This window comes from Coturnix japonica, chromosome 5 (genome assembly GCF_054131305.1).
Source record: "Coturnix japonica strain WE chromosome 5, WE-NBRP24, whole genome shotgun sequence".
Taxonomy (NCBI): domain Eukaryota; kingdom Metazoa; phylum Chordata; class Aves; order Galliformes; family Phasianidae; genus Coturnix; species Coturnix japonica.
The window spans coordinates 24,728,727-24,749,117 of record NC_140667.1 but is presented as its reverse complement, the minus strand read 5'-3'; the positions used below and the strand labels follow the sequence as shown (position 1 = coordinate 24,749,117).

The window sequence follows — 20,391 nt, the reverse complement described above, 5'->3', positions numbered from 1 at the left end:
CAAGTGGAGAAGATAAGATCAGTCAACGTCCCTTGCTTTTCTCTGAAACCCAAGGACCTTGGGGAGCATGCAGGAGAGCTGTGACAGGATCAGTTTGTTTCTCACGCATCATAGCTGTTACCCACACTGGATTATGTACTAACATTTTATGTTAGGAGATCCCCAGAGCAGACAAACTATCTGACAGAGTAACCTCTCTTGTGCTTAGGAACAAGAAAGGAGTCCAAAACAGTTTATCCTGGTCTCTTTTTCAGCTTCAGAACACGCTGCGAACTCATTGCTCTTTGCTTACCAAGCTCCAGAGTCTGGAAGTAAACCCTCTCTGTGAAAGGGGAGCTGCCCATCTCATTGCTGCACTGCACACGAACGCTGTAGTTGGTGGAGTGCTTCAGGCCCTGCACGCCATAGGCAAAGGGGGGCACTGGGGTGACTTCAGTGGAGACCTCCTGGCCATCTGGGGACTCAGCGACCTGTGCCAAGCATGAAACAGGGCAGTCTTACTATGTGAGAAACAGGTCCATAGAGGTATAGATAAAGTATCAGCAGTGTGGAAAGGGATTTGTACAATAAGAACCGTGAGCAATGCTTTATTTGCTTAAGTGACATCACACCCTTATCTTTGGCAACACAGTGACTTTCCACCGGTTGAAAATTTGGTTCGACATACTTACAAACACGTCCTTACCCATGTTAAAAATTCTACACTTGGTTATCATTTCCTCTAAAGAAAATGGAGCGTGCCCGTTGCTTGGACTGCTTCTTGCTTCTGAGGCTTGTCTAAGTTTGGGCAATGAGCATGGTTAGACCAACTTCCCTTTCCCTGTATCCTCACACCACCCCTAAGTCAGCTTCTTTTTCAGAAGCTCACGGTCTTTCCGTCTGGCAGCGGATTAGAGGCTTGGCAGACACCAATGGCTTGATTCAGCTGAACTGTTTCAAACCAAATTGAAAATAAACTTTTTATCATTCCTGCAACTCTCCTCTTCCCCGCCTTCTCCCTCGAGATCTCAACTCCTACGCAACAGGGATGTTAATTCCAATCTGACAGCCCTGCGTGCTTTTAATGCACAGGCAGCTTCAATGTTCCCACTTGTTTTGTACTGACAATAGCAGAAATCTCTGCGTAGCACCCAGGCTCAGCCCATCTCTCTTCTTGAGCACATACGAAGTAGCAGAGCGAGGAGTAAAGGCAAGCTGTATGACTAAAGCAAGACACTTGTGGGTCTCTGTATTCCCTAAGACTATAGCGATCTTCACTCCGCTCATTCCCACACGCAATTTTGGCCCACTGATTTATCTGGCTGAGAAAAAGAACGGTTCTCAAATTTCCTTAATAAAAAAGCACATTGTTGTCAATATCAGTGTCCTCCAAAGCAGGGAAAAAACAATCAGACCTTTGTGCGAAATCCCCACCATGCTGATGGTGCATCTCCGTCCATCACTCCGAAGAGCAGAGAGTCTCACACCTGCCCCCTTTATTCCCTGAACCACGGCTCATGCTAACAGTGTGTGAACACGGTGATTTACTGCCCTGTCTCTGGCAGAAGCAATCTGCCCTCCCTAGCAGGGGGCATGTGGGGCACACACTGCCAGAGCACAGGGCTGAGTGCCCCTCCTCCTCCCGCATGGCTCCAGCAGTGGACAATCGCTCCCTCACTGTGAGCCAGGAGCGTGCGCGTTCTCACATGGGAATGTGGGTCACTGGCTCTCACAAAACCAGAGCCCTGGGAGCAGGAGGGAAGAAAAACCGTGGCATTCCTGCTGCCAAAGCCCACGAGAGGAAAGGCAGCCTTCTGCTGGCCAAGGTGACTGCCAGGTTAACCTGCTCCCAGATCCAGATGCAGCAGCTTCATCCTCAGAATAGGAAAAGTTTGCAAGGCATAGAGGAGGGTGACAGACTGCAGAGCGGGCAGAACCCGAGCCACAGTGTTTGGCCTCATGTCCTTGTTCCCTCACTCCCTGCCAAAAGTGCAAGAGGAACTCAAACCCCAGAGTGATTAGAATTGCTGAAGCCAATGAGCATGCAACCCAGAGAGAATGGGCTGCTCCGACTGGAGCTCACTAGGCTTTGTGAAGGAGGAAGAAAGCCATTTTCAGCTATAAAGGAGAACAGAAGCAGCAACAAAAAACACAGACCAGGGCCAGCTATATATTCAGGCATTCCCTCTGCCAGGCAGCCAAATCAGGATGATGGTTTCTTTAACATGTGAACGGGAATAAACATCAGAGTATGAAACCACTGGTTTCCTCCCCACCTCCCAAATAAAAGAGCTCTGCAAGGAAATTAGCCAGACTGCTTCCAGCATACCGTGTGCTTGTAATCCTTCCTCCTCTGCATAGCTGGCAACACCCCACAGACATTCCTCTGCAGCTCCTATTAGTGCTGTAATCAGGTGGGGAATGCAAAGGGGCTCCCCATCCACACCTACAGATGAGCCCATTGGGAGCGTGCCCAGCTGCACTGTTTGCTCCAGGAACTGCTGTTCTCCTGGACGCCTGGCTGCTGCTCGATCTAATCTCACAGTAAGTGCATATGCTGGAAGCTAACTCTGCCTGAAGTTGGACTCCTACCATTGTTTCCAGGAATTTAAAGACAGGATCCCATTTTTCAGAGCTCTTGAGCGCTGAGCACAAGCTGGTGCTCAAGGATACCATCACCCTTGATGCTTTGGGTAGAACTGGTCTTTGACAGCAGAAGGCCAAACAAGATTTAGAGGCAGGGCTTAAAATTACTCTAAACCATTCCATGATGCTATGAAAACATGCAAACATGCTCGACTTCGTCTAAAGAAACCCAACTTGTCACCTTCCACCATCACCCCCATTTCTCCTGCACCACCCTACGCTCTGCAAACTCCTCAGACAGATGGCTCTGACAAGTCTCACTCTTTATGTAGAAATTCCAGAGCATACTGTTGTCATTAGAGGGGACAACCAGAGCTGTCAATGGGACAACTCGTACCTGAAGAGTGCAAGAATGGAGGGGGGCACGGCCATCAAACCCTGGCACCCAGACCACACTGGCATTGCTGCTGGTGACCTGGCTCACCGTCACGTTGAGGGGTGGCAGAGGCATGGCTGGAAAGGAAACAAAGAGACTTTTCAGCATCTACAAATCTGAGCAGGTATTCACATGGAAATGCACAGAGCCTTCAGGCTAGAAATTATGCAATGAAACTGCAGACAGAAATGGTACAATATCACATCTTCAGAGTGTTCCTGACTGTGGTGAATGAAACGATTACCTTAACATTGAACAAGCTATCCATATCCATTCTTTACAAATGCATCACACACCGGCAAGCTACTCTTAGCAGTGCAAAGGGTGATGCTCTCACCTGCATTACTCAGTCCCCTTCCCTGCCCCTTCCACTGCAAAATGTGACCCAGCCCTGTCTGTGGGCCTGCACTGTGAACAAATCAGGGCTTTAAAATCCCTCTCTCAGCTCAGTCTGGCCCCAAAGCAGCTCTGTCAGCACCAGCTGGAGGAGTGCACTGTACAACCATAATCCAGTTCCCCAAAGCTGGGCTGCAGCAGCACCTGGAACAGAGCCTGGGTGGAACCCGGCTCCTTCAGCTCTGGGGCTAATAAACTCTAAGGCACTCTGTTTTATAGAGGCAATTCAGGGCAAACAGAGTGCTATTACGTGGCTAATGCCACACTACAAATTAATGGCAGAGCCAGAAACAGAAATCAGGATTCCCAGACAGGCATTTAATCAGGAGTTCGTGCTTCCTACATCACAGAGCAGCAGTGCAGCATCACTTCTGCACTCGCTCTGACCAAATACCTCCGTCACCACAGGGCCTCCAGGCTCTCCTCCTGACACATTCCTCCCATCTCTTTTTCACTCCTGAGCCTCTGCTTTAATTTAGATGCCTCACTCCTGAAAAACGATGAGTTTCACAGCCATCAATCTCTCCCTGACCTTATGTTCCTCTCAAAATCATATGCTGCCACATGGAATGACTTTTTTTCTATTGCATCTCAACAGATTATACCCTCAGAAGTTCTCTTCCAAAAATCTAAGGTCCTCAGGACAAGGTTCAACCTAAAGACCATATTTTTCCTTTTACAAAGCAGGGGTCTTCCCTCTGCAATCCCCACTCTGGCAGAGAGCTGTGCTGCTCACCGTGCTGCTACCAGCATCACCACGGGGCCAACACACAGGATAGCAGGCCTGGAGGAGAGGATGAGGCAGAAAACAGATGGTGCCACAGATTAACCCTATAAAGCCTTCATCGTCCGGCAACTTGTGACCAGGAGGGGGGGGCTGCCACCCAGATGGAACAGTGCAGGAGGGTGTGCATGCACATATGTGGGGGCTGGGGGCAGAGTACAGGGTTGGAATGGGCAAAGCATTCCTTGGGAGTTAAGACTTCCCAGCGTCTTGGTTTCTTGGTATTCAGGTTCATAAGGAGAAAAAAGGCTTTTTGCTTGCCTGGGTATCACCAAAACACTGCTCTGAACTAAATAAGCACTATCAGTAATGAGCTGTTAACACATCTACACTGTGAAGCTGAAGAGGGTCAGCTTGCTTGAACCTTTCCCTAATTCTACAGCATGCAGGATGGACGGATGCACTTCCCCATCACATGCTGAACAAAAAGGAGTGGCTGCAGTCATACTGTGAAACCCGTGATAAGACCCTAAAAGTCTTAGCTGCAAACATGAGAGCAAAGGCAGCTGAAAACAGCAGCTTAAGTGTTAAGATTATGTGAGTTAACTTCCCTTGTGTTTGCAGAGTGCCTGAAACAATGGGGCTTTGTGCACTGCTGGGGACTGTGGGCTACAATAACAGTAATTTTCTGCTTGGAGTACACGAGCACATTGTGGGCACAACCAAGAATAGATAATGAACAACAACAGTAGCAAAGAGGAAGAAATGTTAGCAGTTTGTCAATGCCCTAGCAATAATATTTGCCACTGGAAACACAGAAGAAACAAATGGTTTAATAAATTGTAGAAAGACTTCAGAGTCCTCATTAGCAGAGAGATCTGTGCAAGAGAGGAAGGCCCTGACCATACACGTACAGACAACTGCTCCCAGGAGTAGTATCTTTCAAATCCACATGTTTATAGGATCAAGGACTAAATGAACATTATCTGGCCAGTTCCTTCCCCTGCTGATGCCCTTGTTAGGAAGCTCTGCTTGAGTTTTGGCACCGTTTGTTCCAGATCTTCCAACTGTTGCTCTTCAGAAGCACCTCACCCCTTCCCTAGGTTTATAACTTCTCTTTTAGACTGATCTTTGAGGTGTTACAGTTAGAACTATACAACTACAGCTCTGGATTTGACACTTAAAACCTCTCTCTGTCTCTCCAGAAGATGTCACATTCTGGCATATCGTCAGCCAAACCACTGAAACTCACTGTCCTCAGCACTGAAGTGCACACACAGGTGTATGAAGGTGTCAGTCCTTCACAAATAAATGCTGTTAGTTCATCATGTTATGGTTGACCCCAAAGTGTTCTGAGAACGTTTTTGCTGTATCCCATCATCTTATCTATGGTTAAACATGCGTAAACACTTAAAAGAAAAAAAAAAAAAAAAGAAAAAGAAAGAAAAAGAAAGGAAAAGAGATAAAAAGAGAAATGCTTGTTTATGCCAAATGTTATCTCCAGTTATGGCATTATGCAACTTTTAAAGCTTAATAGCTCTGTGAACTAAACTCTATCCCAGGATAAAAATATCCATAGAAGATATATTCCACAATAACTAATTCCCCTGTGTAGACAAGCCTTTAAGGCAACAACTCCAAAGGTTTTTAAATTAAGTTGTAAATCTTCCTAGTGCAGCACACTGCATTCTTGGCATAGCAGTAACCACAATGTTTATCCTGAAGAAAAATACACTGTAGGAATGGCAGATCTACAGCTGGATTTTGAGCTATATTTCAACGCATACTCCCTGCTACAACCATGAATCTGATACAGACATAAGTGGTTGCTGTTAGTCAGGCTGAGCAATAAGCTGTTTCTTGGAACAAATGATTTTTGTGACATTTCTCTCCTGGAACTGATAATCAAGTGATTGAACATGCATTAAAGCACGACTAAAAATTCAAATGTAGAAGCATCCCAACACGAAGAGGAAGGGAAGAGCTGACTGCTCTGCTTACTCCTGTTTAAGTCACCTGGATGCAAGGAGATCTGCCATCAGCCTGGGGACTCATAATGGCAGCTGCCCATGGATGGGCTAAGAATTGGTTTGAATTAGTTTCTAAAAGGTGAAGAACATAAAGATAAAATCCATAAAACCAATGTGGATGAGTAGGCTTTATTGGCCGCTGGTGATTGCCTTCCATGTCTTTTTTTTCAGCATCTAATGTGATGCCAACTGAAGCAAGCAGAAGTAATGGCCTCTTTAGCACTAAGAATATCTATCTATCTCCAGGCAGTAAAGGTTTCCCCAGAGATGGTTTAGATGATATCCAGCTACATCTCTCACAAACAATCTGACGGCTCTGACTCCCTCCTTTTCAAGCAGAAAGTGCTATTTGACATCCCATTTCCATTCCTGAATCAGATGTGCTTTATTTCCAACAGCCTGGGACAAGGCCCTGCGTAGCAAGTAGGTTCTGCCAGAAGAACACAAAGCATCCTTTCGGCTGCTGAAAGCTGCAGCCAGCATCTCGCTGGCAGCTCTGAGGCAGCAGCCCCTCACATCAAGGAGCCCTTCCTCCACTCCCCACAGTGCAAACCCGCCTCCCATCCATATCCTCTCACCTTTAATCTGAACTGTGGCTGTCCGTGAAGAAGACAATCCCTTTACGTTGTGAGCTTCGCAGGAGAACACTGTGCTTTGATTAATACCTGGAAATCAGCCAAGAAAAGGAAAGAAAACATAAACAGCTATATAATCCTGCTCCAACCTTCGGCAGAATTTCAGTGGTGTGATATCCAGCTCATGCTGCACAGGCAGTTGGAGAGCTGAGCTGGGTGCCAATCAAAAGCACGTGGATTTCAGTGTAATTAATGTACTAACCACATTTTTAATGGAGAGAGTGTGGCAGCATAGAAGAGCCTCCCTCAGAGCTTCAGAAAGCAGCACAAAAGAAGGACGAACCTGGCAAAACAGCAGATCTCACACACTGCTCTCTTGGAGCAAGGACCATGCTGAACCATGTGTCTCATCAGCACTCCAGCTCTCAGCCTGACACCTGAGTTCATCTATAGCAGCCACCGCCAGGCAGGCTTCCAGACAGATGTGTCTGCTTCCAGCTAATGCCCACCTGCCTCTTGCCTTGCATCCAACTTTGGAAGGCAGTATGGAGGCACTTTGCAGGGGTGACTCAATAAATGGGATGGTTACGCACCCTCTCTTCTGTGAGTATCTATCCCACAGGGCCTGAACATGTCATCATACTGATATCCAACTGCTCCAAGATGCATATGGGTATTGTTAATTGAGCATGAGAAGGACACATTTGAAAAGCTGCCTAGAGAATCATGACCAAACAGCATTTTTTTTTCACTCTGTTTGGCCCTCAGCTGCCTTATAGGGATCTGTCTGAGAAAAGTTGAATGCTGGCACACTATGGGCATGCAGTTCAGGAGGGAAAAGATCTCTCAGAACCACATGGTGCAGCTTGCACAATGTCTGTTTTTGCCCTGTGATACATATTCTGAGAGCCTGAGACTGACAGCATTGCAAAGAATTTGTAGTAGAGGAAAGGAGGGACTGCCACAAAATAAACGACCAATACATTTTAGATCCTTCCAGTCCCCCCAGTCAGCCAGAGGAAAAGGCTGCCAGCACACAGCAGAGCAGAGGAGCAATTGACATGCGAGGTACTTCCCAAAGACAGGATGAAACACAGGAAAATGCAAAGAGCACCACAAACCAACACCCCCTTGCTCTCCACCGCCAGCACCCCTTTCCAAACACAACAGGCCTTCTACCAAACTGCTTGACAAATCTTTTACAGGCTTGATTTCTGGACACTACTTAATCATTGTTTTCTCCATCATTTGACATTTTCACTAGTTAACAATGCATGACCAACCACCTTTTGACACGTCTCAGAAAAGAGAAGATCCCCATAAGGAAAATCCCAATGAGTCCTATACAGTTAAAATTCTAAGTAATTCAGAAGTGAGTTTCCAGGTGAGAAAACTATCAGTTTTGCCTTTTTCCCTCTGATTAAATAAAAGAGATAAAATGCCAGCACCTGGCCTTTTAGTTCTACCTCTGCCCTGCAATGTCAGAAGTTTAGTGAGACAACATAAGATGATGTCATTGGAAGAAAGGACACTTTTTTTTTTTAACCATTTTTCCCCTTTCAATTATCAGCCTTTTCAGTTTTCATTTCAACCAGCAGATTATATCATAAGGGTGCAGCGTTCATTTCCAACTTGGAACAGCATCAGTGACTACGTAGAAGAGGGAGCTGATGATAAAACCATCACAAATCACAAACCAAGTTCTGATTTACATACAAATTAGGTTTAAAGGGAACGCTTAATTGGATTGGATAGCTTGAAGGATGGCCAGAGATTTAGAGAAACAAACTCCCCCTGGGTGTTAACTGTATTAACACTGAGGAAGAGGCCCCAGAGATGAATCTGAGTCATAAAACCTACTTAGTTGAAGTTTGGCTCGGGGTTGCCAACAATAATAGCAGCACAGAGATGCATCACAAAGCTGTTGGACAAGTAACTAGAATTAAGTTACCTGTAGGAGGTTAATGACAAGAATAGCTACTGGTAGACATACACCGCCCTATCCTGAAAGCAGGCTGAGGAGAGCCCAAAATAACACCAGCTCCTGATGGGAAGGCAGTGCTACCACTACACACTACCACCTGCTCCAGAGCAAACCTTGATCTCTGAGGCAGTCAACCAGCCCATTTCAGCACCAATACAAACAGCCTAAAAGTGCCAAACTACATGAGGAGTTCGGGTTTTAATGATAAGAGTAACCAGCATGGCTGCAAGACCAGAGTGAGGGCGAGAGGGGAAAGCAGTGCATGACATGGCTATATGTGGAAAGAGAAGGTGGTGTCCATTACATGTGAATGCTTCTAGGTTTGTAAGCCAAACGTCACCAAAGGAGTCATTTAATAAAGCCATAAACATGTTCTACGTAGGTGGAACAACGAAAGAGGCACCCATTGCATCATGTCTCCAGTAGCATCTTCATCACAGTGCCAGCTCCACCTGAGCTCTGAGGAGCCTGTGCACCAGCAGAAAATACAGCCACCATCCTCCAAGATGATCTGGCTTTGCATGTTGTGTTCATGATCCCTCAGCCCTCATATGTAGTCAAAGAACATTCCCACACTGTGTGGCTACTCAGTGTCACTCAGGCATATATGGAAGAGAGCTCTCCTCTCCCTTTCCACACTTTTGATGCTCAGTGACCTTGTGCATTGGCAGCAGCCTTACCTGACACATTTAGGATGGAGGGGGAGATGTCTGGAAGCCCCACTCTAGAGTCTCCCATCCACCAGACAATTGTCACTGGTTCAGGGGGACCAACAGCAGCACAGGCCATATGAAATGGGGCATTAGGGGACACGGACACATCCTCAGGTTCCACAGTAAAGTAGGGCACACCTAGAAAAGCAACAGACAAGTGATAGCAACTTGAGAAGCTTCTTCCAACTCTGTTTTTTACCACTAATATCAGTGCCCAACACTGGACACCCATCTACCCTGCCGCTGTTCCTAATCTGACCCTGACCAAGCCTTTCACAAGATATACTAGATCACCTCAGCGTGTGAATGGCCATTCATTCCTACTTTAAGTCAGTAAGAAAAGAATGCTTTTTCCCCAAAATGTCTTTGAAAATCTCTTTTTCACCAAGCCTCCTTCAAAATTCCCCTATAAAGTACCTTTTAACAGTATTATTTGCTCAATTTTTCAGTTGCAGATGTTGGAGCTTTAAAAGGCAACAGACCATATCCATAGCCATGCCTGACACCGTTTTTAAGACATCTAATCCAGCTGCAGATACTTCTTGCCATACATTAAAAACAGAGCCCTCCAAACACACTGAACTAGCAGCTGCAACAAACACATGAATGAGGGAAGAACTCCTCTGTTGAGATGTAAGGATCACTCACAACATTCTGTACAGCCAAATTGGATGGAGGGGCCGCCCAGCATGCTCAACACTGAGAGAATCAGGCTGCCCTGAAATTAGTGGTGATTTGTTACAGAGCTAAACACATAAACATAACTAGCTCAGTATCTGTTCACCACAGTGGCAAAATTCCAGCCTGATGCAACAGGACTTGGATCAGACCCTTAGGGAGCTGCAGTGAGGCTACCTCAGGACTTCTCCCAGCTGGTAATAGCTGAGTGTAATGCAGTGCATCCAGAGATGTGCTTCCTCTTACAGGCAGCACCAAGCCTCTGGTAGTTTCAGTGTTTCAAACCAGTCATGCAGTTTCAGCAGCTATCAGTACTAAGTAACAAGGGACACCCACTTGTGATGACCCCTTTTAAACCCAAGCACAAGCTGCTAATGACAGCATCTACACTGAAACGAGAAATGAGGTACCTCCAGAGAAAGTGTTTGGGAAAACTGCTAACAGAAAGAGGAGCAATGATACCAGTCCCTCACATGCTTAGGTCACACTGTCTGCCCTCAGCCAGAGGTGACAGGCCCACATGGTCCCAGCTGGCACAGCAGATGCTGAGCACATTCAAAAGCAGGCAATTAGTAGGTGCTGAGATGGATTTAATAGCCTAATGCTTGACATTCCCCCTGCTCTACAACTCAAAGCGATGTTCTCCATCTCTTACTGACAGCCTGGTCACCATTTGTGTCCTTCACGTGGCAGTTTCTCTGTGCCTTCCTCTCCTCACTGCTACTTGTTCCTTTCAAGTGAGGTAAATGAATCATCTTAAATAGGCCTAAAAACAGGTCACCCCAGGAACAACAGTGCCTATCTGCACAAAGACCAGTGCTCAGGACAGTACAGCCATCACCAGTAATCATTGCTCATTTGTGCTTACACGCTTTACTTGTTTATTGCAGTCATACATAAAGAATAGAAAGAACTTTTCAGATACCACCTGTGAAACCTCCGCCTGCTTTGTCCTCCTTTTCTGAGAGAGGCCAGAGGGGAAAATACCAGTGTCCCTTCTACCCATGAGCTGGATCTCTGCCTCCTGTCCCCTTGACATGGGCACCCAAGGTCACCTTTCAGGAGGATCCTGCCCTGCTCAGCAGGTTTTATCACTTTGGTAGCAACTAACCAGATCAGCCAAAACCACAATTAAAAACTCTCATAGTTCAGGGAGTGCAGCTGACTCATCTGGCTCAGGAACTTGCACTGCCCCCGTATATACATTACCTGGACACCTTGCTGTCTGCGGCACACTGAGCCTCCCAGTTCCCAGCAGGAGGTGAGTGCCAGCACCCACATCTCACAGATGCACCATGGAGGCAGCTAGCAGCCAACAGCCAGGAAAGCACTGGCAAAATCAGAAAATGAGCCTGTGTATTCCTTATTCCAACATCCATCCTGCGGGGATAATCTTCTACAGCTCAGATTTTAGACAGAATTAAGATGAACTTGTCTGTGTGTGTCAGGCTGGGTTGCTGACTCCATAGGCATAATGGGGGTCAGCAGCCCCAGGGACAGCCCCACATTCAGGGGTGTAATTTCAGAGGGAAAGTTCTGTAACAAAGCTGATCCTTATTTTCAGATGGTCACACTCAGCAGCATGCCTCTTGGCCTACCTCTTCAGGCATCAAACACTATCACGTTCTTAGTAAGGCCAGAATCTAGATTCTACACCAGAAACATTCTCAGACATTTTGTTTTTGTAAATTCTGAGGAGTGTTTCATACAATCAAACATTTGCATTGTATTACAGACACAGTTCAAATACCAACTTCTGTCTGATAAAGACTAAGTGGATCTCCACCCACAGATAGTACGTAGCTCACTGTAAGTTAGATAGATCCCCAGCAGTCTACATTTGCAATGTACAGCACAGTGAATGGTGTCAACGCCTACTAAGGGCTGTGTATGTGACCAGAAAAGATTCCTTCTCAAAGAGGAGAACAGTCACTATGAAAACAGCAAATCACTTCTAGACAAAGCTGGTACACCCAGGGAAGAAATACGTTCAGAGATAACAGTGAAGGTGGGACTGACAGGCATTTGCATTCCCTAGCATTTTCTTATGCTAACAGCAGATAGTTTCAGTTTATTGTTTTTAAATCCACCCTTTATCACTTCTTGTTAATTTTTTATCTTTTTCCACTGCCTCCCAATCCACATGACTATACACTCAGTTCAAGTTTAACTAGTTTCTGTCATACTCGCTTTTCTCATAAAAATGACTGGATGCATTTTTAGCTTGTGCTTCTGCTGTAAGCTTTGGCCTTCATCTGCAGCGCTCCCCTTCTCTAGCTGCAGCTGGTTTTTGTGACTTTGTTCTTTTCTGCCTGTATTATCCAGAAGGGCTCCTTTGTTTTTCAGACTGCTCAGCACGCTGAGCTATCCAATCACTCCTAATGCACCCACCATGCAAATGCAGCCACCTCTGGAGAGGGCCATGGCAACTGGAAGAGAAATAGAAACCCCATAAAAAAGCAAATTTGAAGCTACAAATAGTGTTTCTCAGATGGAGCTGTGCCTGAAATTTTAGGTGGACAGACCCCTGGAACTCATGAAGACAACTGCAGGACATTCCTCCTCCTATGAGAACCACTACGAATGTTTCCACAGCTCTGAATGAGCAAGACCTTCGCTGTAAAATGCCACCCAAACGGACACCACCTCCAGGAGCTCCCAACCCAATCTCCCCTCTTTAAAAGAACAGATTCACCTCTGGCCCAAAATGTTACTAATTACACCCAAGAATCCTGTTCTCTATGCAAATACATTGTTCCCGTCAACTGCCTCACCAAATATTGCACCATCCTATTACTACCAGCTTCCAAGGGCCTAATGAGGCTTAAGGGAAATGAACTACAGGCAATAAGAAGCCGCCAAACCACTCTGCTTGAGGCAACTTTTGGACAACCACCCACAAGCTACATTTTGTCAGATAAGAACAGGCAAACAGTGCCACATCAAGGTGTGCCTATGAAACACTGATGTACAGTGCTTCACCCGAAACTCTCAGAACTGGGTTAAAGCTGTACCTTGCCCTCAAAAATTTGTTTAGCTGATACACAGAACCAGCTGAAGCCCCGCTTTGAGAGGAAGGCTGGAGCAGATGATCCCCATGGATCCCTTTCAGCCTATTCTATGAACTGTTTGAAGACCAAAGGCTAATAAACTGACAGCTCCTTTCCACAAAGCTACTACCCTACCATTTCTTAGTCCTACCCCGCAGCAATCTCACTGTAGTTATCAGCAATGGTTCAGAGCAAAGAAGCCTGTCACTGGAGCAACCCACTCTCATTGCTTCCACCTACAGTATATTGATGGGTCAATCTGAAAAGAAACCAGCACTACTACTCCTCCTTACCTTCCACTATGAGCCACACTTGCTGTGATTCTTCCTTCTTCCCCCCGTTCTCAACCTGGCACCAGTACTTCCCAGAATCTGTCCTCTCGACGGATTTCAGGCTGAAAAAAGTCAAAAGCCACATCGATATTTTATGTGGATAAAGCATGTTTTTGCCCCAAAGGACCCTCTAGAATTTGGCAAAGCAGATGCACAGACAGCAGCCACAGAAATGCAGCCAGCTCTGGGGAGGAGGGCAATGGCCAGCACAAAGCACATGGAAAACCAGTGGAGAAAGGAGGCTTTGCCCTAGAGTGGATTGAAGGATCCTCAGCAGAGCAGACAGCCTCTCTCTGAAATATCCTTGCAGGAAACCTGTAATTTGTGCCCTTTGAGAACTGCAAGGGGTCGGTCCTCTACTTGACCCTGAGTCGTGACTACCTACTCTTTGAGAGCGACAGCTCAGCCCACAGTGCCTGAGCTAGTGGGAAACTCCAAATCACACGCCTCCAACGAGCCCAACTGTTCTGCCTCAGTTAGGGGCCTGGACAGCCTCCTGAGGGAATAAATAGGTCACTTCACTGCGCTCAGTGTTATTCTTATCCTAAAGCATTTCACACTGCAAAACAACTTGCGGCTCTCAGTTTGTGCTTTCCAAGAGGTTACACTGGCCTACTCCACTACAGGACCTCACCTACAAACCTTTCTACACTGTCCCTTGCTCAGCATCAACTCTCCTTCTGAAAGGATGCATCCAAACAGGGGAAAGCAGTCGTGGCGACTGTGCAGTTCATAGGAGAAATTCTGCACCTCCTTCCACCACTAGATATCTGCAGCATCTCAGTTACCTCTAACATGAAGATGGTGTAGAGTGTAAGGCAGAATTTGGTTCCAAAGCTACCAAGTCTCAGCTACCAAAGGCACCAGCGTGACTCCAAGTGCCCACCATTGTAGCTATGTCTATTGCACCCTATTGAGCAGCCATGTGCCTACTGTCATGCAGGGATCCTCAGCAGATCTAAGGCCTACTTTCCTAACACTAGGAGTCCTTGGGAATGGGGAAGGATGTCTAAGGATGGAAGACTGAAAAGGGAGAGTGTCTGCTGAAATGCACACAATGGTCCCACTACAGCCTGATTTTCAGAGCTGTATCTTTCCCTGGAAGCAGCAGTCCTACCCACCCAGCCACACGTTCTGAAACACAGCGATTGCAGAGTCACACAGCGCGTGGGAGAAATGACCGCTTCAGTAAGAGAAAAGAAAAAGGAGAGAAACACTGAGACATCTGGATTTAGCACCCTAACTTAGCCCTGAGGCTGCAGAAAATACTCAGTGGAGAAAAGAAAGATGTGAGAGAGAGATCAGATTGACAGAGGCAAAGTAGAACGTGAGGAAGTAAATGGTATAGATTCAAGACAAACTGTTTCTGTAACACAATGTTATACAACAGCTTCACGAGGCATAGTGTTTTTTCCTATCAAAACATTTATTACAGGCAAGTCACAGAAATCTTTAGTGGCTGAAACTGGAGACTCCATGCAGTGCCACGCCAAGGGACCGAAGAGGAGAAGAAGCTTCAGCTCAGAAGATTTATTCTCAGTCAGTTAACAGTTTTGAGCCCTCAGAGTGATGGCATGCTTGCTTGTACAAACCCTCTTTTATGTATAGAAAAGGAGCCAGAGGAGAGGCGTGGATACTGTTTAACTCACTTCCAGAACTCACCAACATCCACCTTCTGCTGCATTAAGCTCACAGAGAGCTGCTCTGCAGAAGGGAGTTCTTGAGCCTCTGAGCAGAGAAGGCCTGGTATTGTGTGGTGTAAACGTATTAGAAAAATCTCTGCAAAATAACTCAGGGAAGGTTCAGATGCCAAACACTCTTCCTCAAAGAGAGAAAGCAGATGGAGTCCTGGGAGTCTCCCTTTCAATGAGCAAGGCTCATCCCTCAGGCAGACTGACAGCTCGAGAGAGAAAAAAAGAACAGAGTACAAGAGAGAGAACCTGTAAGTCAGGCGTTAGTCTTCCAGCTGCACAGCAGAGTGAGATGAACAAACAAGGCAAGAAAATCCTTTCACCTCGAAGTCATGTCTCAAGCAGTACGAGTGTTAGCAAAGCACCTGTAAGCACAGCAGTCAGGAAACCAGTAAGGTTCCAGTGCATTGTCTCAGCCCTCAGTGGCTTCAGTTCTGCTCTCAGTTATACCCTTGCCATATGCTGAACTGCAGACCAAAGGACTCTGCCCACCGAGGTCACTGCAGTCACACAGCTATAGCTGACAGCAGAACACTGCAACAGTTTCCATGATATTCTTCGTTCTCTGCATCTGGTGTACCTGAGGAAGCCGATCCAGTGATCTTCGTCTACTGGAATGTACACCTGGTCTACGCTTTGCACCACTGCTCCGTCCTTGATCCACAACATCTCGGGATCTTCCATTCCCTCCAGGCTGCAATTTAGTTTGACGGGTTGACCCTGGGACACCTTTAATTTGATTGGAGGTCCTGTAAACTTCATACCTAAAAGAAAAATACTACTCCTCCCCACCCCCAGAAAAAGGGGGGTTGGAGTACAGCAAATTACTCCAAGTTGTTGCTCTGGAATTATGTACCCTACTGGAGTGCTCTGCAAATAGAGCAGTGGTCTTGCCTCTGCTTGGCAATAGCCAAAGGCATTAAGATTGCTATAGCGGAGAGAGGTGGTGCTCAGCCTGCACGTGGGGCTGCTCCCAGCTCTGCTTGCTCAGCACTAGGTAATGCTGCTGGGCAGAACCAGCCCAAAGGGCCAGAGTTTGGCCATGCCTGCGGTCCGGCTGCATTGAGCACGTTCTCACTGCAGCACCACACCTCCCTCTTCTCCCCTGGCTTTTATTTCAGCTACAGAGCTCCTGTGCTGCTAAGAAAGCATCTTGCTTGCTCCATTGTACGCATTTGAAAAGAGCTGGGACACAAGAAAGACTCAATTATGCCATGTTATTCAGCATACGCAGCTCCTCTGCGTTACAGGAAGCCTCCCTGCCATGTACAAGACCTGTGAAATCAAAGCCTGCTTTGCAGCACACCTCACTGTTGAGCAGGGATTTGCCACCCATCGTGGGCAACGTGTGCCCCAGCAGCCTCCCCAGTCTTTGGGCCTGGCCGAAGGACTGTGCTGTGCTCGGGTCATGGAGCTGCAATGCCAAAGCAGCCGGACCAGCACCAGCAGAGCTGCTCTCAGCCACGCTGCCACAGAAGCAATCGGCATCTGGCCCAGAGCAGTGTGTGTGGGTGGGTGGGTGGGGAGCGCTTCCCTGGAGCAGAGTACATCTACGGAATGTGTTACCATGAGAGAGCATGGAAGCCAGCTGGAGGAGCACGTTCAAGAAAGACGGCAAATAAAAGAGGAACCAGAGGATCAAAGGAGACCGTGGGAAAGGAGGAATGTGGAAAATAAATGCGAAGCTGGTTGTGTTAGGGAGAGTGGCCATTTCCTATGCGGTGGCACAGGACCAACAGATGAGAACAGGTCTAGCCCAGCCCAGTATTACATCCCGAGAGCAGCTTCCGCATCCTTCAGGAAAAAAACAACAAAAACAAACCCCAACAACACCACCCCACCACTCTGGTGCGGCCACGTAGCATCACGCATTACAGGCACTGGCTGCCAGCTGTTTGCAGGACGCCTCACTGCCCTACAGAGCACCGCTGCTCTACAACTCTATCACACCCAAAGGTGACCGAACACTGAGGTGCACTGCGTGCCACTCCCCCCCAGCCCCACACCTCCTGCAGCAGTGGGGAAAGCGTGCAGCCCAGCACCCCAAGCAGCCCTGAACATGGGCAGCGGGATGTCCTCCCAGGGAGCCCAGCCAGCTGCAAACAGTTGTTGCCAGCATGCCACGTTTTTGCCTACCTGCTGCTGTTAATTCAGCAAATCGACAAAAAGCACAGCAAAACTGGTAAGCTAGCTTTAGGTTAGGCTCTGCAGCTGGTTTGCAGGGCTAAGGATTTAATCACCTTGGGTGAGGATGATCTAATCTCGCATTACTTAACTCATCTGTAACACAAACTGCATATCTCCGTGCGTGCCAGAAAGCAGCCTCCCTGCCACTGCTCAGCGCTGGAGCAAAACAGGAAAGCCGAAAGCAGCATCAAAGCTCTCTGTGCCACAGCAAACCAGCATGGGCAGGAGGCTGATGGACTCGATGATCTCTAAGGTCCCTTCCAACCCGCACGAGACTATGATACTATGATGATGATACATGGACACTGACCGGCACTCTCAGCTCCGGTGCCTCAAAGGAGAAGCAAACTACCCGGCCTCCCCAGGCCGGCTCTGCTGAAGAGTTAGCCACAAATTAAAGAATAGAGTGTCATTAGAGACACTTGATGGTTTCAGCTCCCATACTAAGTAATGCTGGAGGAAATTAATATACAGCGTGAGCGTTCAGCCCGAGCTGTAATTCTACACGTCGCCTAAGTATAATGAGCCCTCTGTCAAGACCGACCGAAATGAAGAAATGCGGGGCAGGGTCTTTTAGTAAATTCACAAGTTTCTGACAAAACGCAGCCTTATCTGTGGCTCCCTTCCTGCGGGTGTCGGGAGGGGGCACAGAGGTGACCCAGGAGGATTTTAATGTCCCCCTTTCCCTCCTTCTACTCTCCCACTCACGCCTTCCCAAATGTGACGGCACTCCGGCACTGCAGGGAACAACCTCACCCCGCTGGGCTCCCCCGAGCCGACCGGCACCAGCGGCACCCGCTGCAGCGCACAAGGCTGCTCGAAATGAAATTATGTCACATTCCTCGCCAACAGACAGAACTGACAGCAAAAGGACACACCGGCCGATAAAACATACAGCAGATCTGCTTGTGGCCGTTCTTAAAGAAACAAACTCTTGAGACCGCTGAATTTTTGGGTGGCTGGGAACAGAAGTACGGCCTGGTGAACTTATTTCTGCACTGGGGGGGAGATGGCCGCTGCCCGTGCGCGTTGCGGGAAGGTTCCCGGTCCCCGCCGTGCCCCGTCGCTCCGGCTGCCCGCTGCCCGCCCCGTCCCGTCCCGCCGCTCCCGCATCCCGCCGCCTCCCGCCCGCCGGGAGGTGAAACTTCAGAAAACCAGTTCAGAAAGAAGCACAACGAAACCCGCCCGGGGACGCTTCACGCTCGACTTTCCTCCGGGGAGACCCGAGCGAGGCGACGCCTCCGTCGCTTCCCGAGCCCGCCGGCAAGCGCGGCCCCCGCTCCCCGCAGTCCGTCCGCTCGGGCACGCCGTGCCCCGGCCACCTGTGGCCGCGTCGGCCCCGTGTCCCCGCCGGGCTGTCAGCGCCTCACCTGCCGCCACGGCGCCGTCCCGGAGCGCCGCAGCCCACAGTCCCAGCAAGAGGAGCCTCGGCAGCGCCATGCTCCGCCTCAGCTCCATCGCTCCCGCACCACCATCCTCCCCCGGCTCCTCGGCTCCGCTGCGGGAACGTCCCAAGTTCCGCGGCGGTTCCGGCCGGGTTAGCGCGGCTCCAGGCGCGGTGCCGCCGCCGTGCGCTGAGTGCCGGGCGCTCTCCCCCTATCGGCGCGATGCCGCGCGGCGCCTCCTCCGGGGCCGGGCCCGGCCTCCGCCGCCGCCTTCTCCGCCAGGAAATGGCGCTTTCGGGCGGTCACCGCGCACTGTGCTCCCCCTCTGACATCACGGCATGAATATGCATGAACGGCCCCCGGAGCGGAAAATCACCGCCCCGCCGCCGACACCGGCCTCTCCGAGACCGGCCCGAGGCGGGCGGAGCTGCTGTGGGTTGGGGAGGCTGCCGTGTCCGCAGCAGCACCGAAGGGCTCGCACAAACGGGGCATCGGTTAGAGGACGCCGCTTCCCTCCGGGCCTCCGTGTGGGAGCAGAGGGCGGCGTGTCTTGGGAACCCCCCTCGGCGGGCAGAGAGCATGGAGGATCGGCACCCCTCAGCCAAGGCTCTGGTGGGGTCCGCAGACCTCAGGGCACGGCTGTGCCATCCCAGCCCTGCTCTGTCCGTCCTTCCTGCAGGGTTGTGCAGCCCCAGCCTCCTTTCTGCTGGTGCGAGGGCAAGGGGAGGGCTGAGGAGATCTCCACTCTAACAAAGTGACCAGCAAAGTGAGGGGAAAGTCAGTGACAAAACAAAATCTAGCACTTTCTTTTCATAGGGATTATGTTGAGAATCTCAGTTGAAAGATGTCGTAAGAAGTACAGTCATCACAGTGCAGCATTCAGCTCTGCAGTACCGACTACAGCACTTACATAGTGGCCCTGCAACTCTGTGCCCTGCAATGTGGAGCGTAGCCCTGCTGGGGCTGGTGGGGAAGAGGCAGCGAGCCTAGTAAGGTGACGGTGGGAAGGACTTGCTGTGTGACACGGGCCAGGCCCTGGGCTGGTACGGGGTGGCCAGGCTTTGCTGGAAGCAGAGGAACAATAGGAATTGTCAGTAGCAGGGGATCGGGCTTCAGAGTGTCTGAGAAGGGCTTTATTTCAACAGGAAGAGCTGCATGGAAATTGGACCAAGATCTGGCACACGTTGCCAGTTGGAGTGCAAACTGCTGTGGGAAAACTTACAGACAAGTGCAGTATTGCTGTGCAGAATCAAAGGAGCTGGTGATTCCAAATGCTTTTAGGAACTGAAGACAAATGCTCTCTCCTGGCCATTGGTGTTGCTGCATTAATCTGTGTGGCTTTGTTCTGCAGGTCGTGACACCGGTGACAGTGGTGCTGCACTAAGGCAAAGGACACAGCACTGAGGCACACAGGCAGCCTCAGTGCCCTCCTCCTTACTTCTGCTGTGACAACAGATCTACCACATCTGGTGCTGCAGCAGTGCGTGACAACAATGTGATTCCTGAGGGCATCAGGAGCAGCCATGCTCTGTGCTCAGGAGCCCTGGGGTGGCTGCTCAGGTGCTCTGTGCACAGGCCCTTTGCTGAAGCTGCTCCCAGCTTTCCGGTTACCCCCATCAGCAGCTATGGTGTGTAACAGGAGGGA

General features: G+C 49.0%; 1 protein-coding gene across 2 annotated transcripts in view; it reads right to left on the bottom strand.

Annotated features, from left to right (window-relative positions):
- The window catches only part of TYRO3 (TYRO3 protein tyrosine kinase), a 37,801-nt gene extending 18,847 nt beyond the window's left edge, over positions 1 to 18,954 (bottom strand). Inside the window, exons 1-7 of one of the 2 annotated variants that reach the window (XM_015864362.3) lie at positions 18,732 to 18,954; positions 15,755 to 15,938; positions 13,445 to 13,545; positions 9,391 to 9,561; positions 6,730 to 6,816; positions 2,963 to 3,078; positions 293 to 470 (exon numbers count right to left, since the gene is read on the bottom strand). In XM_015864362.3, the coding sequence (XP_015719848.1) occupies positions 293 to 470; positions 2,963 to 3,078; positions 6,730 to 6,816; positions 9,391 to 9,561; positions 13,445 to 13,545; positions 15,755 to 15,938; positions 18,732 to 18,819 (925 nt within the window). In that variant the 5' untranslated portion in view covers positions 18,820 to 18,954. The remainder of the gene's footprint in view (positions 1 to 292; positions 471 to 2,962; positions 3,079 to 6,729; positions 6,817 to 9,390; positions 9,562 to 13,444; positions 13,546 to 15,754; positions 15,939 to 18,731) is intronic. The other variant, XM_015864363.3, reaches the window with a different exon arrangement.
- Positions 18,955 to 20,391: the final 1,437 nt, after the last annotated feature.